The sequence below is a fragment of the Micromys minutus genome, assembly GCF_963924665.1.
Source record: "Micromys minutus genome assembly, chromosome: 1".
NCBI lineage: Eukaryota > Metazoa > Chordata > Mammalia > Rodentia > Muridae > Micromys > Micromys minutus.
The window spans coordinates 105,071,196-105,088,663 of NC_137969.1; the positions used below are offsets into that span (position 1 = coordinate 105,071,196).

At 42.1% G+C, this 17,468-nt stretch overlaps 1 protein-coding gene across 1 annotated transcript in view; it reads left to right on the top strand.

The window, feature by feature from the left end:
* Positions 1-8,282: 8,282 nt before the first annotated feature.
* ZNF169 (zinc finger protein 169) overlaps positions 8,283-17,468 on the top strand; it is a gene marked incomplete at both ends in the record, with an annotated part of 39,859 nt that continues 30,673 nt past the window's right edge. The window contains 3 exons of the mRNA XM_080938542.1: positions 8,283-8,315; positions 12,811-12,937; positions 13,285-13,380. Of these exons, the coding sequence (XP_080794668.1) occupies positions 8,283-8,315; positions 12,811-12,937; positions 13,285-13,380 (256 nt within the window). The remainder of the gene's footprint in view (positions 8,316-12,810; positions 12,938-13,284; positions 13,381-17,468) is intronic.

Here is a 17,468-nt window from a genome sequence, read left to right on the forward strand (position 1 = left end):
TAAATTGCATGGTGGCACACACCTGTAATCACAGCACTTGAGAGGCAGGGGCAGATGAACCTCTGTGAGTTTGAGGTCAGTGGGGGCTACGGACAGCAAGATATATATATATATATATATATATATATATATATATATATATATATATATATATATATATATAGAGAGAGAGAGAGAGAGAGAGAGAGAGCCTATCATGTAAAACAACAACAACAATGAAACAGGGTGTTGAGCATCTAAACCCAAATCTTCATGCTTGAGCACCATGCTGTGCACATTATCCACTGAGCCCATCTCCCCAGGATATTTTCATTTAATGTATATCAGTGTTTTGCTTTGATGTAAGTGCACCCTGTGCATGCAGTGTCTGTGGAGGTCAGAAAAGAGCCTCTGATCTGATTGGAACTGGAATTATAAGCAGTTGTGAGCCATCTTGTAGATGCTGGGAACTGAACCTGGGTCCTCTGCAAGGTTAGCAGTGCTTTTAACTGTCTGACTGCCTCTCCAGCCCCTCTCCTTATTTCTTAATATTATTATTATCGATTTCATTTTTTCTTTATCTGAACAATATAGACCTATCTTTTAATGAAAAAATTGACATCCCAAGTTTTGCATTACTGAGTGTGGCATGTATCCTAAGTATGCATGGTCTTTTAAACAATAAAATGAGGTTATTTGTAAACCATTTGATCTTTTCTAGGCTTAGTTTTGCACTTTCTTAGGTGAAACAAGAAAGGCTCCAAGGCCCCATCTTGTCTTCCTATCGAGGTGAAACCATTTTCAGATATTATGTAAAACTATGAAGGCTTTACTGCTTCACAGGAATAGGTATTGTTCCTCACCCCCTGTATTCCCTCTAACGTTTGCCCCGTGGCTTTCCCCCTGGACAGTGCAGCTTTGTGTCACCTGCTGTCTCTGTTTGGTGCTGTATGAGAAGAGGAGCCACTGCCCATTTCGGGCTTTCTCTCCTTCTTCCTACTGTCCTTTGAACTGAAGCTGCCTTGGTCACCCCAGGACTCCGGCTTCATCCTCGATGCCCTCCAGGTCCTGCTCGGGTCTCCCTATTCTGTTCTGTGACCAGAATGTTTTCTGACCAGGAAAGTTCTCTGCTCGCTTCATTTACTGTGCGTTTATTAAATCACTGATTTTCCTCCATTTTTTCCCATGTGCAGCGCTTCTGCATCGATCTCTTAGTACATGTTGTCCTTTTAAAGATTGGTTTATGTGGAAGACTGAACCCGATCCCTGCCAACTTCTGCTATTTGCTACCTCACTTTAAGAAGCAAATGGGAAATAATTCGAAAATACCACTCGCGTTAAATTCCTAGAAATACAATTGAAAGTTCAAATTCAATAGAATTGAGTTCCACTCAAATTTCTAGTTTTTTCGCAAAGGCTTTGTCTTTCTGTTACAGCCAATAAGTTATTTTTGTATTAGTAAAATAATTTGAAAATATTATAGCTTTAAATGTATTCAAACTTCGTTTGCTCTCTTATTTTTGTAATCATTAAAAAGAAAAGTCAGAATTATTTTCAAGAAGCAACAGCCACAGCAGTTTTGCCTTTTAAAAGTGCATCCACACATAATGCAGTTTAAAACACACAACATCATTTAAAGCGGGAGCGTGAAAAACAAAACAAGACTCAACTGGCAGGAGCAAGGCATCTAGATAATAAATACTTCTTTTTAAAAGAATCGATTAATGAGCCTCCTTAAAAGTATTAGAAGATTACTTCGGTTTGGCTTTTCTGTTTTTTTTCTGTTTCTCCAAGATCCTATCCTGTTGTCCTGCAGTCAAGGAAAGAGTCCCCTCAGTGGTAGGGAATCCCTCTGGTAGTCTGACGCTTCGGATTGCAGCCACCAAGCCAGGAAGGGGTGTCCTGCAGCACGCAGCACTCTGGGTATTGTAGTTCCCCCATCTCTAGCGCTGCGTGGGTAGTGAAGTGCGCGCGCGTCACCCTGGTCGGTGTACTTCCGCATCCTGCAGTCGTCACCTGTGCCTGTGGACGAGCCTCCGGCGGTTCTGGTGAGTGAAAGTGCAGACGACCCCGGCTCCTGCCTTTCCCTCCAGGCGGAAAAGAGTCCGGAGAGCTGACGTGGGCCACCCAGGTATCAGCCGCTGCTCCATCCTCGGGGCGTGGAGTCTTTGGGAGTGGAATCGGCTGTTCTGCCCATCTCAGAGCAGGGTCTCGGTGAAGACCCTCGGGTGGGGAGGGGGCCATGTAAGAATGGGATTTGGGGGTCCAGTACCTTGTCCTAGATTAGCTAGAGGTCACTCTGGCCTGCTTCCCAGCCTAAGACGCTATAGGTGTGTCCCCTGTGTTAGTATGAGGTCAGGGAGATTGTACCTGGGCACCTAGATGTCGCTTTTCCACTCCCACTCTCCGTTGAGACTGGGAGGTGAGGGATAGGAACAAACATCTCAACTGGTGAAGACAGGAGTCTTGGGGACCTGCACACATCATAAATTTGGAAATACAGCTTAGTAACTAGGACCTGTGTACGCGAGCAAGAGGCTTGCCTTGGGGAGAAACACACAGGATCACCTGATTGAATGCCATGATGAAGAGCAGAAGACTGGGGCCAGCCTTGAAGTTTGGAGCCTTGGTGTGTGCCAAGGCGCGCGCGTGTTTATGTGCACGCATGCACGCGCACACACACGTTCGTGCATGCGTGTGCCTGTGTGTGTGTGTTGGCCTTTGAACATGTTGTGGGCTTCTGACCTTGTGTGGCTCCCTTGAGCTTTGGGACCTTCCAAGAACTTGGAGTGCGGCAAGGAGAAGAAGGGGCATTTCCCCCATCTCCCTGGATTTCTGGAGGTGTGGCCGGATGTCTTTTTCTTTTTAGTTCTTGGAGTGACCCGTACAACTCATTGATTATATTCACCACCCCAAATTCCTCCCCGATCCACCAGAGTTCTCTACCCACCCAAAGTTATGTGTCATAACTTTGGTTTTTTGTTTTAAAATCCTTTAAGGCTAACTTGTGCTGATCAAATATTTGAATATTTCACTGAATTGTGATTGGCTGACCCCAGGCTATGTTCTCAGACAAAACCATCTCCTCCTCTCCTAGCAGCCGATATTGCCAGCAGCTCCATACTAGGGATTTGGTGCCAGACTCCTGTCGCTATGCTGAAATTTGTCCTGGCTTGGGCCTGCACAGGTCTTGTGCATGGTGTTGTAACTGCTGTGAGTTCATATGTACAGTTGCTGTATTGTGTCCTGAAGACATTGTTTTCTTGAAGTAATCCACCACCTCTGGCTCTTCTGCCCTATTTGCTACCTGAGCCTTGGCTGGGGTTTTGTGGTATATATGTTCCCATTACGGCTGGGATGTCTGCAGGCTCTTATTCTCCACACCTTGGCCAGCCGTGGGTCTCTGTGTATCATCATCTACACAAACAGAAGTGGCACAAGTGAGGATGGAAGAGAGGCATTAACCTGTGGGCAGACCAATAAATCATTATAGATTGGCTTCTTACTATATCCATTCAGCAGAATAGTGGTGGTAGAGTCTTCACTAGGAGCTATTGCATGTTTAGGTAGGTTCTTGTGCTGATAACAGTATAGGTTCCATCTTGTGGAGAGACACTAAAATCCAAGCGGAAAGTGGTTGGTGACTCCCATGATGTTTTTGCCACTACGGTGGCAATAGGCATGTCTTTACTAACTTGGCTGGGCCAGTCATCATTGTAGTTTGCAGGGCTCATAGCCAGGTCTGATTGGTGACTACGTTTTACTCTGGTAGCATGCACAGTTGAAAGCTAGCCAGAAGTGTTGGAGCTTCCAGGTCAGTACCAGCTTGGCTTCTTCATGTTCTTTGACTCGACTATGTGGTGTCATCACCAATAGGGTCTTACTATCAAGTTTTGGGGGATAACCAAGAGCATCAGCAATGGCTTGTAATATTTGGCGAGGGCTTCTGGACCTTAATGGCTAACAACTAGAAAAGAGGTGACCCATTCCTAGCATCAGACTTTTAATGTATTAGTTTCTGGTGTCTAGTGTGTGGGGTTATTGTTACAGAATAACTACATTTTAACCTCCCTTTCTTTCTGTGTATATCGAGGCTTCTATGGTAGAAGGTTTCCAATATTTTTAAAGGTCTTTAGTGTTATTCATCCCTTTATCAGGACTTAAAACATTACAGTCCTTACCAGAAGTATAATAGCTCTAAATTCCCATGGATTCATAACCTAGATTTATCACCTGCAAGTGAGTGAACTGCCTTGCACCCAGTCCTCACCTAGCAGTGTGGATTTCTTTGGAGTCCACTTGTCTTAGGGTTTCTATTCCTGCACAAACATCATGACCAAGAAGCAAGTTGGGGAGGAAAGGGTTTATTCAGCTTACACTTCCACATGCTGCTCATCACCAAAGGAAGTCAGAACTGGAACTCAAGCAGGTCAGGAAGCAGGAGCTGATGCAGAGGCCATGGAGGGATGCTACTCACTGGTTTGCTTGCCCTGGCTTGCTCAGCCTGCTTTCTTGTAGAACCCAGGTCTACTAGCCCAGGGATGGCACCACCTACAGTGGGCTGGGCCCTCCCCCCTTGATCACTAGTTGAGAAAATGCCATACAGCTGGATCTCATGGAGGAATTTCCTCAACTGAGGCTCCTTTCTCTGTGAGTCCAGCTGCCTCTGCACCCCCAGGGCAAGGACCAATTCTGATTTGTGTCTTCACTGGGCCATTTTGAACAGGGCTATTGCAGAATACCACACCCTGAGCATAACAGTCACCATCTTTATCAGCAAAGTTCAGACTACTTGGGACAAGAGTTCATTTGACTCAGTTTTTGTGGATATATTTCTGAGATTGTTCTCCATCCCCACTTCCCACCCCCAGTACCACATAATCTAGATCACTGCTCCTTCGTGAGTTATGATCTCTGACAGCCTTTGCTTTGTTCTTTAGTGTTGTATGAATCTTTGTGTCCTTTGTTCTTTCATATGAGTTTTTGATTTCTTAAAATCTATAAGGTAACTTCCAAGATTTTGATGGGGATGCATTTGCTTCTGTGGCCCAGGCTGGGGAGAATTGGCAACTTCACAGTGCTGCATTTTTCTTCTTCTTTGGTATATGTGTTCGCTTATTTAGAGCTTTCATTTCTTTCAGCAATGTTTTGTAGTTTTCCTCATAGCCATTTCATAATTAAAAAAAATATAATTAGTGTTTCTTTGTTTGGATGTTATTGTGTTGTGCTGTTTTAATCACACATTCTGGTGGTTCATTGCTAGTTTATAGGAAAATAACATTTTATATTAACTTTGTATCTACTAGTTAAAATAACTTGCTTTAGGGGTTTTTGTTGATTTTTTTTTTTGTGGGATTTCTCTCCATAGTCATGCTGTCTACAGACCAAGTCAGTTTTCCTTCACTGACTGCGTACAGTATGTCTCTATAAGGTTTACATGTTAGGTTTAATTGACATGCCTCTTAAGTACCTATTTATTCCATAAGAGCTTCCATCCCTATATATTTTAATACTTTTACTTGTGAAGAGCATCACACTTAACTTTTATAAATATTAATTCATCATTCAGTACTTTTGCTTTGCTTTTTAATAATGACTGTCACTTTCTTCCTTATTCCCAAAGGTCATAATTACACCTAACGACATTTACAAATTTCTAGCATTGTCTCATGCCCCATTTATATTTAACACTCCATAGTGGTCTCCTTTTTTGTTCATGTGTGTAAGCCAGCATCCAGGCCAGATCACGCTCAGCATGTGACCGATGATTTTCTCCTATCTGTAATTAAGAGAAGCTCTCCTTCTATTTCTTCCTTAAACAAACTGAGTTTGTCCTACTCAGGGTTTCGATTCCTGCATCAACATCATGACCGAAAAGCAATTTGGGGAGGAAAGGGTTTATTCAGTTTACACTTCCAAAATGCTGTTTATCACCAAAGGAAGTCAGGACTGGAACTTAAGCAGGTCAGGAAGCAGGAGCTGATGCAGAGGCCATGGAGGGATGTTGCTTACTGACTTGCTTCCCCTGGATTGCTCAGCCTGCTTTCTTATAGAACCCAGGTTTACCAGCCCAGGGATGGCACCACCCACAATGGGCTGGACCCTCCCACCTTGATCACTAGCTGAGAAAATGCCTTACAGCTGGATCTCATGGAGGCATTTCCTCAACTGAGGCTCCTTTCTCTGATAACTCCAGCTTATGTCAAGTTGACACAAAACCAGCCAGTACAATTGACTCCTTGTCAACTTGACACACAAACACATCACTATTAAGCCTCAACCCTTACTTTCTTATTCATCCCCAAAATCTAAATAACCTTAAGAGTCCCACAGTCTTTACAAAATCTTACATATTAAAATTTCAATCCCTTTAAAATATCCAGTCTCATTTAAAATTTAAAGTCTTTTTTTTTTTTTTTTAAACCAATTCAAAGTCTCTTAACTGTGGGCTCCACTTCTTCCTTCAAGAGGGAAAATATCAGGGCACAGTCACATTCAAAAGCAAAATCAAACTCTAACTGTCCAATGTTTGGGACCCACTCATGAACTTCTGGGCTCCTTCAAGGGCTTGGGTCACTTCTCCAACTTTGTCCTTTGTAGCACACACCTCCTAGGCTCCAGCTGCCTGTTCTCCACTGCTGCTGCTGTTTTTGGTGGTCATCTCATGGTACTGGAATCTCCAGAACACTACTGTCAGTCCTGGGGCACTAATTGCAACTGAGGCTGCACCTTCACCAATGGCCTTCCATGGCCTCTCACAGTGCCCAGCCTCAGCTACTCTTCATGACCCCTTGATTCCTTCAAAACCAGTACCACCTGGGTGACTCTTACACATTACCAAGTCTACCCACAGATAACCTTGGCTATCTCTGGAACACAGCCTTTTTTTGTGCTCTCAGAAAACACTTCATAGAAGATTTCACCTCAGTGATGCTGGCCTCTTCTTAATCACCATGAATTTCTTAGCTCCAGCTGACTAGCATCAATAGTCCCAGTAATGCAAAGGTTTTGCTTAAGTAGTTCTGGTATCTTGTTAATCACAGCTGATTCATCAGCCCCAGCTAACCAAAACCACAGAATCTTCACAATCAAAACAGCAACATCCCTGATAATAGTCTTTATAATCTTCCTTCTGGAATTTCACTACCAAGGCCTCCATCTTCTGCACTGTTCTCAACATTATCTTCCAAGCTCCTAAAGAACATCTCAGAGCTCTTAACATTGCAATGGCTCTTCCGGCTCAAAGTTCCAAAGTCCTTCTATAGTCCTCCCCAAAACATAGTCAGGTTGCCACAGGAATACCCCACTACTGGTACCAATTTGTCCTACTCAGGGTTTCTATTCCTGCACAAACATCATGACCAAGAAACAAGTTGGGGAGGAAAGGGTTTATTCAGCTTACACTTTCACATTGCTGTTCATCACCAAAGGAAGTCAGGACTGGAATCCAAGGTCAGGAAGCAGGAGCTGATGCAGAAGCCATAGAGGGATGTTACTTACTGGCTTGCTTCTCCTGGCTTGCTCAACTTGCTTATAGAACCCAGGTCTACCAGGCCAGGGATGGCACCACCCACAGTGGGCTGGGCCCTCCTCCCTTGATCACTAGTTGAGAAGATGCCTTACAGCTGGATCTCATGGAGGCATTTCCTCAACTGAGGCTCCTTTCTCTGTGATAAATTCAGCTTTGTCAGGTTGACACAAAACCAGCCAGTACAGAGGTTGGCTTTTCTAGAGAATAGGGTAAACACTGCTGATGACCTAAATTCCATGTGACATTTCAAATCTTGGGAGCCTCATCTTGGATTTGTGAGTGGCTATATCCAAGGTCACATGAGAAGAGACCAGGCCCCTCTCAGCTCCAGTTCCCCCTCAGATCTTCAATTAGGGATTCTCCTGCGCTTTCTACTCTGGATTTCCTGGACTCTGTCCTTGAGCCTCCAGGCAGTTATGGATGGGATGCTTCTGTTTTCAGTGCACCAGGAGCTTTCTCTGTGAGTGTTTGCTGAGGAGCACTTGAGTTTTACCCAGCTGTTGGAGGATGGAGGCTCTGTTTCTCAGCCAGATATGGGGCTTGACCTTGTGACTGGCTCAGATCTCTGGGTTCTCTTTACTGGTTCTGTGGGCTGTAGTGATGCTCTTTCCGCCTGCCTACCTCACCTCTACCACATCCCTACTTTCTGCTCAGTTGGAAGACTGGGGCATGGCGGGTCTTCTTCCTAAGTGTTCTTGCTTTTCTTCTTGTTCCTCAGATTGGATTCTGAAAGCAGACTCCTCTCCAGGTAGAATATTCTGGAACGTGGGAAATGGCCCCAGGGCTCCTGACAACCAGAGACAAGGTGAGTCCTGACATTTCTCATACCCCTTTGCTCTTTTTCTGTCTGCTGTCTTCCTCGAGGTTGTAAGGCAGTACCTACCTCAGTCTGGGAGGTCTATCTAATCTTTCTTACCTGGAACTTTCTCTAAAACTTTCTTTGCCTCATTCATGACAGAAACATTTTCCAAATAGTTAACTATGATTATTCTGAAAACACAGAATATCCAGGCTAGTGAATTAAATTGTACAGCCTTCACCACCCCATTGCTTTTGTCACTTCCAAAAGAAGTCCTATACTCACAGGAGTTATTTTACTCCGCACTCTCTTCTTCCAGCTTCTGTTAATCACTGTGGTGGTTTGAATAGGAATGGCTCCCATAGACCCTCAGATTTGAATGCGTGGTCATTAGGTAGTGGTGTTACCTGACAGGGATAGGAGTTGTGAGTTTGTTGGAGTAGGTGTGGCTTTGTTGAAGCAAGTGTGTCACTGTGGGTGGGCTTTGAGGTTTCAAATGCTCAAGCCAGGGCCAGTTTTCCTCTCTCTTCCTGCAGTCTGCTGATCTGGACAGAGATCTGGCTATCTCTCCAGCACCATGTCTGTCTGTGTGCCACCATTCCCCACATAATGACTTACATGGACTAAACTTCTGAACCTGTAAGCCAGCCCCGATTAAATATTCTTCTTATGGAGTTGCCTTGGTTGTGGTGTCTCTTTACAGCAATAGAACAATAACTAAGACAATTAATGTACTTTGTATTGTATGGATTTAGTTGTGGATATTTAATATGAATAGTTCAGTTAAGAAAGAATACGTAATAAAAATGTCACAAAAGAGAAATCCAGGTCTCTGTCCTTCCCAAGAGCAACCAGTGAGCTGACAGAGGCAGTCAGAACTGGTGTCTGCAGGACGATGGAGTTTAACTGGAACTGGAAGACACTGTTGAAGGAAACAGCTGGTGCTCGGTGGCCAGAGAGCTCAGTGATATTTTCAGCTACTGACCTACCCTTAGGTTGTCCACCTGCTAAGTGACCTGCAGGAAATTCAGCATAAAGGGTAGGTCAGAAGAATTCAAGTCATTGGTGTTGCGACAAATAGAGAATTCAGTAAAGAAAAATTGCAAAAGGAAACAATACACGGATTATAGAGCTGTAAAGCATACTGACTAGAGTGAAAATTTCAGCAAAGGTGTTCAACAGCCTGTTGGGTAGATGGACTGAAGACTGGAGATAGTGCAACTGTGTGTCCATTCTAAAGAGCAAAGAATGCAGGAGAAAGTAAATAAAACCAGAGCTTAAGAGAGTTCTGGGTGCTAGTAGGCTTACTGATGTTCACAGTGGGAATGGAGGGAAAGATACATGGAGGAGGTGAAGTCTCGAAAAAGATCTGTACATGTAAGGAGCCCACAAACACCAAATAAGATGAACATTAAAAACAAAACAAAAAACCCACCATGATTTTAATAACCAAAGACAGAACTCTTGGAAGCAGTTAAATGAGTGATGACTCTTTCCCACAAGAGATCATCAGTGTGACTGACTATGCTGATTTCTTATCTGAAAGACAATACGAGTCAGTGAGATACCAAACTGGTAAGAGAGTAAAATGATCTCTTTACTCGAAACCTGATCCGATACCTTAAAACTATCCGGTACTTTTCCATAGTTTATATATTTACCCCAAGAGTCATATGTTGAAATAAGATAAAATCTTGGGGAGGAGATTAAGTCATGGGGGCAGAACTTACACAAAAGGGAACTAATTTCTCCTTTGTCCCCTCTTCCTTATGAGGATGGTGTTTATCCCCTGTGGAGTTTACAAGATGCTGTCTTGGGAACAGACAAAGCCCTGCATTTCTAGCATAAGAAAGAAAAATTTTAGGCATTTTATTAAACCATCACGAGTCGAGTAACATTTCCAGAGAAAAATATGGTTAGAGTTAGCAAATCCATCAGAGTAATACAATCCACAGCTTATATACCCAATACACACACTCCAGTTCTGCCTCTGTCTTACCACTGATCTGTCTGAGAATAATTAAAGAAGAAACTATTCTTTTGAAATAGCACCCAAAATTTTTTGGAAATAAATTTAACCAAGGAAGCCAAAGATTTGTTCATGGAAACATTTCTGGAAAACAAAACAAACAAACAAACAAACAAACAAACAAACAAAAAAACCAAAACCAAACGACTTCAAGAACTAGAAAGGCTTTTGCTTACAGTCCTGGCACCTTGAATGATTGGGGGAAGCTAAGCAGGGTCAGGCCTGCTTAATACTTGGATGGGAGAAAGACTTTCTATGCTTGTGATTAGATGCCAGTATCTAAGGCGATCCAAAGGTTCAACCCAATTCAGATCAAAGTGCCAACGACTTTAGTGTAGAATTCTACCACACATTAAAGACTCATTAACACTGCATCTTTCCCCCAAAACTAGAAGAGGAGGGAACACCTGTATATTACCTTTATGAAGCAATATCATCTTGGTACCCAGACAAGTGTGGTTCAGAAGAAGGTTAAAGACCATCGTATCCTGAAACCTACACCTGACACTTCTTGTTAAGCTGTTGGGATAAATCTACCTTACTAAGTTTACCATTTTGACTGTCTTAAATGAACAACTCTGCATCATCAGGCACTTTCACAGCTGTGCACCTACCGCTGTCCTTCAGGCCAAAGCGGCATAGCCTTTCTCCCCCTGGGATTGGCATGTTCCACTCCACAGTGCCCTATTTTTAAGGCCTATTCTAGAGAACACAGTTTAGAATTTCCTTTTTAGTGTCTGTGTGTGCTGTGTCGTCACTTGTCACCAGTTGTGTGTTAGCCACCTGGGTTGTTCTCACCTTTAAGCTGCTGTAGAGGATGCAGCTATGGACATTGTTCTGTGGCTTTCTCATTTGTGCTTTCAGTGTTACAGAACTGCTGTTAGAGTACTATCAAACTCTCCTGTAGAAGTGTTTCATTTTGTGTTCCTGCCAAGAGTGTGCAAAGTTTGAGTTTCTTGGCATACTTTCTATTTTATTTATTTATTTATTTATTTATTTATTTATTTATTTATTTATTTATTTAGAGGTGGAACTTCTCTGTGTTTTTTTCTTAAGATTGAGGATACTCACAGGATGTCTATTTTCTCCACTCACTCAATGTAATGCTAAAAGTTCTAGCTAAAGGGAAAAAAAAAGACTAAGAACTAAAACTGTTCTTATTTCCACATGACATGATCATCCCTGTAGAAAATCTCACCCCTGTAGAAAAACTTCTTAGGCTCATGGGTGAGTGAGTTCAGCCAGGTTATATACAAATAGCAATATCACATACCCTGTATATGATAGCAGTGAATATGTATCCAAACTCCAGGTCATCAAGATCAGACACACAACACACAGAAATTCTGAAGTGCAGTGTAATGAAAATCCTTGTAGGATCTTACTGCTGGAAATTACATTTTGTTAAAGACCCCCCACCCCGCCACACACACAGTAAAGCCTAGAAGATTTGAAAGAGGCTACTTCTCACCAAATGGAAATACATAGCATGTTGACTAGGTTTGTGTCCACTTGACATAAGCTATAGTTATCTGGGAAAAGGAAACCTCAACTGAGAAAGTTTAGATTAGGTCAGACTGTGGAACATTTTCTTATTTGGTGATGGTTGGGGAAAGCCTATCCCATTGTGGATGGTGAGATCTCTAGGCTGGTGGTTCTGGGTTCTATAAGAAAGCAGACTGAGCAAGCCAGAGAGAGCAAGTCAGTAAGCAGCACCCCTCCATGGCCTCTGCATCAGCTCCTACTTTCAGGTTCCTGCCCTGTTTGAGTTCCTGTCCTAACTTTTTTTCAGTGATGGTCTATGGTGTGGAAGTGTAAGCCAAATAAATCCTTTCTTTCCCAACTTGCTTTTTGGACATGGTGTTTAATTGTGGCAATAGGACTCCTAAATAAGACCCATAGTAAACAAATTCTGGTAAGGTTATACCAGTTTCTGTTGTTTTTAGGTATATACAAGGTTACTCTAAAATTTGTATAGGAAGGCACAGGATATTTTAAAACACCTAGAGTAACTTTGACATTTATTGACTGTGTGTGGTGGTACATATCTAATCCCTACTCCTTAGGGTGTTGTGGTAAGAAAGTTGGGAGTTGAGCTAACGTGGATAGTAAAGCAAGAACCACCTCAGGTAAAGTAAAATGAAGAGTAAACTGGAAGGATTTAGTCTTCCTGATTTCAAGCCCCACTGTATAGCTGCACTAGTTAAAACTGTGGCTTTTGAGGGTCTTGTATATGCCTAGAGCAAAACAGGAAACCCAGCATTTCTGGGCTCTGTGTATGGAATTGGTGTCCATATATAGAAGTTGTCTTCAACATACAACAGTAAGGTTCAGGGAAAAAAGCAGGACCCGTACACCTCATTCTATTGCTCCAAGTCACTGTCTTCTTACTGCCTTGCTTCTGAATAGTGACTGGAACTGGTTTTTAGCCAGGTTACTGCTTTCATGAGCAGGAATGTGTTTTTGTTACAGGCATTAATGGCCTTTCATGACGTGGCTGTGGCCTTCAGCCAGATGGAATGGGAGCTGTTGAGTCCTGCTCAGAGGATCCTGTATAGGGAAGTGATGCTGGAGAACTATAGCCATCTGGTCTACCTGGGTAAGGCCACCCTGTTTTAAGTCTTGGAGTTTATCTGTGGGCATGTTAAATGTCCGTGTAGCAGCCAACACTATTTTCTTCTTTAGAAGGTCTGTGTTTTTCAGTGAAGTGTGTGTGCACCTGTACATGTGCTTGTGTATGCAGTGACTGACAATGCATTTCTAGGGATGATTACCCTACGTTCGACCCGGATCCCCTGCCCTTCTTCATTTAGTATTCTGATATTCTCTCTCCATCTCTCTACCTCCCTTCTTGGTGTTTGACATCTCCGTTTGCCCAGAGTTCTGTTGTAGCCTCTTTAGCAGCTAGCCTAAGGTCACTTTGGGTTTGTTGTTTCTTGTGACTAGGAATTGCATTTTCCAAACCGAAGCTCATCACACAGCTGGAACAAGGGGCGGAACCCTGGAGAGATGGCAGTGGATGCCTTCTGGACCTTTGTTCAGGTAAGAGGGAGACTGGGCAGGTGAGGATATGAGGCATTGAGGGGCTCCCCAGACAAAGAAGGGACTCACTCTGATATGCTAAGGGGAGCTCTTCGATAGGCTCCCAGTGCCTGATCTCTCTGCATGGCTCCTGCAGCACATTTAGGATTTCCTCTCATGTCCTTGCCAGTCTTGCTTCTGATCTTCAAAACAGTTCCTGTCCTTTGAAACATATTAGGCTGTTCCTGCTGAATGTTCTTCGCTTTCTGTACTTGACCCAGAAACTGCTGTATATCTCACCCGGCCTGTAAATCCCCACAGCTTTGTTTTCTTTACGATGGGTTAATTAATGAAAAGAAGTGTAGCAATCTGACAGCCCCTGGGGGTCTAGGAGCCCACTGTCCACCAGGGGGCAGGCTTGTTCCTTTTCAGATTGTCCAGCTTTCCCAACTCCTTCCCTGTACACATTCCATGGCTACCTTTGCCCCTTTATCCTACCCTGTGGCTCCTTCAGCATACCACGGTATTTGGCAAGTTTGTAAACTTCTTCACTCATAGTATGCAACCCCCAATCCTTGGTAATCAAACAGTGTTACTCTACATTTGTGTGACATTGTGGAAGGATGCAGGGACCATAGCTAGGCCTGAAATAGATGCCCACACACGGGCTTGGCTTCGGATAATGAACTATGTTGAACTGTCTGAAGCAGGTAAGAACATGTGCCCCAGTGGCAGTGTGAGAATTCTTCTGACACATCCTTACCAACACGGGGTAGTATCTGACCCCATTTCCCCATCTCTTTGCAATCTCATGGGGGTTTTAGGTGGCTAATATGAACAACTTCTCACATGATCTTTTCCCTATTGGGAGTGATGGACGGGTTTAGACATTTGCCCACATTGTAGCTAATTTTTATTCTGTTATTGATCACAGTTGTAGAATTCCCCCCCAAACACTTAGGTCTTTAATTCAACCCACAATAACCTTATATGATTATTAGAGTGTACAGGTAAATTTCTGCCTGGATTATCTTTTCTGAAAAAGTGAATTTGTCTTCACTTTTACTGACAGTTGAAAAAGATTTTGTTTTGTTTTTTATGTTTGTTTGCTTTTTTGTGACAGGCTCTCACTGTGTCACTGTGTAGCCCTGGCTGGACTGTAGACCAGGTTAACTTTGCCCTCACAGAGCTCTGCCTGCCTCTTTCTCTCCCTCCTCCCCCGAGGGCTGAGATTAAAGCACCATGTTCTTATTTTTATTTTATTTTTTTCCCTTGAAGTAAACCATATGGGGGATGTTATACTTTATATCAAACTTGGACCTTGTAAAAAAGAATGTTACATGAAGTATATTAACATATGATATAAAATGTTATTAAAGTATGAGGCATTAAGAAAAAGGGTTCTTTTAAGGTAGAGCAAACTGTATTAAAAGTGAAAATCAGTTAAGTTTTGTTACAACTGAAATAGTGAGGATATCCATCATTCTCGAACCTTCCATATACCTTACCACAACTTCTGCTTTCTAACCTCCTTCTTCTCCCTTTTCTTTCTTAAAAAGTAGAACATTTTGTTAATTTTTGAAAATTAATAAAATAAATTTTATTCTTTTGAGAATTTCATGTGTACATACAATACATTTTGATCATGCTCACCCTCACTTCTCCCATATCTCCCCTTCACCACAGTTCCCACCTTCATTCCTCCTTTTTCTTTCTTTCTAAAAAGTCCAAAGAGTCTCATTTGTTTTGCCCGTGTATTCATGGCTATGAGGTCATTCACTAGAGTGTGGTAGACCTACCAGGGCCTCACCTTAAAGGAAACCTATCACCCTTCCCAAGAGGCCATTAGCTGCCAATATCTCCTCCTTTCTAATCCATTTTTCCTGATTATAGATTTGTCTGAATTTTCTAGAATTTATGTAAATTGATTCACACAGGATATAACTGTTTTCTCTACTTAGCATAATTAATGAGAATTTTATCCATGGGCTACACATCAGTAATTCATTTTTTGTTGGTGAGTAGAACTAGTTCATATTGATAAATCATGACGTACTTAACAACTGACTTGTATCTGAGTGTTAGGGATAACTAGGGTGTATATCTCTTAAAAATTACATTTAAATAGGGCCCAGAGTTTCTTAGCATGAAAGCCAGTCCAGCATAGAATAAAAAATACAACTCTTCATACCAAGATCCAGGAAATTAAAACTTGAAGATGACAGTGGCATGCAGCAGAGGTGGTGGCGGGGATCAGTGATTAGAACTATCTTTCAGGGCCACGTGGTTTTCTCCTACCTCAGCCAAGTGCTAGATTCACAGTACTGCATCCACGTGGCCCTGAAAGATAGGCAAGAATGTCAGCCTAGCTACAGAGTGAGTTCAAGGCCAACCTGAACAACTGTGAGACCTTCAAAATAAAAAGGCATAGTTCATGGATAGAGCATTTGCTTAGCCTGTACAAAGGCTTAGGTTCAGTCCCTAGTACTGAATAAATAAGTGTTTCAAGGATTTTCAACCTCTTACATGTACTCTTGAAACAAATAAAAGAGTATAAAAATATCAGCAGAAATGTTTTACATAAAAATAAACCTGCAGTTGTATTACTGAAATATGCAATAGAAAATGTGAACTCATTGGATGGGCTTAGCTATAGAATTAGAATGATAAGATGGAATGAATCAGTGAATTTGTTTTATGCTTTAAGACAGGGTCACACCCTGTAGCCCGGTCTGGCCTTGATCTCATAGGAGTCCACTTGCTCTGCCTTCTGAGTTGTGGGATTAAATATGTGCACCAATATATCCAGGTGGAATCAGTGATTAAATCCCGAACAATAAAATATAAACCTGAACAAAGAAAGAAAATAGCCTGAAGAAAGAATAGTTTTAGAGACTTATGGAATAAGAACAAGAAACAGCACTTATGTCATCAGAACCCAAAAAGGATACTGAAAAATATTCGAAAAAAATCATGGTTGAAACTTATTAGAAGATAAACATACAGATACTAGAAGCCATAGAACATTAAATAAACATGTACGCATAAACACTAAGACACATGATAACTACAATTCTGGAAACTAAAAAGAGGGGAAAGACCTGGAAGGCAGCCGTGGGGGAAAATGCCTTGCCTATAGAGGATTTTTTCATGTGAACTAGCTAGGCCAAGGAGGACATGGCAGGGATTTTTTCTCAAGTGCTGAAAGGATTGTAAATTTTATACCTAGCAAAACTATCCCTGAGAAATGAAAGTGATTCATTGACACTAATAGAAATTGTTTGTGACACATATATTAAACTATAGGTAAGAAAATTCTTCAAAGAGAAGGAAATGTTAAAAGAGCTAATCTTGTTCTCATCCCCAGTACCAAAAACAAACTACCAACCAAACCCCCAGTCACAACAACAACAACTATAACAACAACAACAACAACAAACAATTATGTCCTTTATGTCTTAATTTTTTGCAGTCATATTGATGATTAAATCCTTTTTTACCTTAACTACAATTTCTTGAAAAAGTATGATAAATAAGAATATAGAAGATAACGAGACCTAAACAAAGTTAATGTTTCCTGTACTTTAAGTGGTAAAAAGTTGATAGGTATAGAATATTTCTACTCTACCATTAGAAGATAGAGGTAATGGGCACCAAGTTAATCACAAACTAAGAAGACAAAAACCATGAGTTCTTAAGGCTCACAAATAATCCTCTTGGACTTGCTCTGCCCTTAGGCTCACAGGGCCAATGGCCAGGTTCCCTACTAGCTTGAGACAGGGGTTCCAGTTCCAAAATTCTGCCAAGCCCCATACTATGCCATCAGCCAGGAGGAGACTGTCTTCTCAGAACCACTGTGGTTCCCTTCCCTTTGAAGCCAGTGTGGAGATCTGCTTGCTCCCATGGTTTGTGGACTCTGCCTCTGTGGTGGAAGTGACACTGACTTGATTTGGAGCCATTCTCCACTATTTTTTTGAAGCACAGTGCACATTTACATCAAAATAGCTCTACTAAAATAAAAGTGAGATACTGAACCAAATTAGTAAGTGAATAGACAATTCTTCAGAAATACAAGTGAGCAGTAAATGTGTGAGGAAGTGTTGAACATC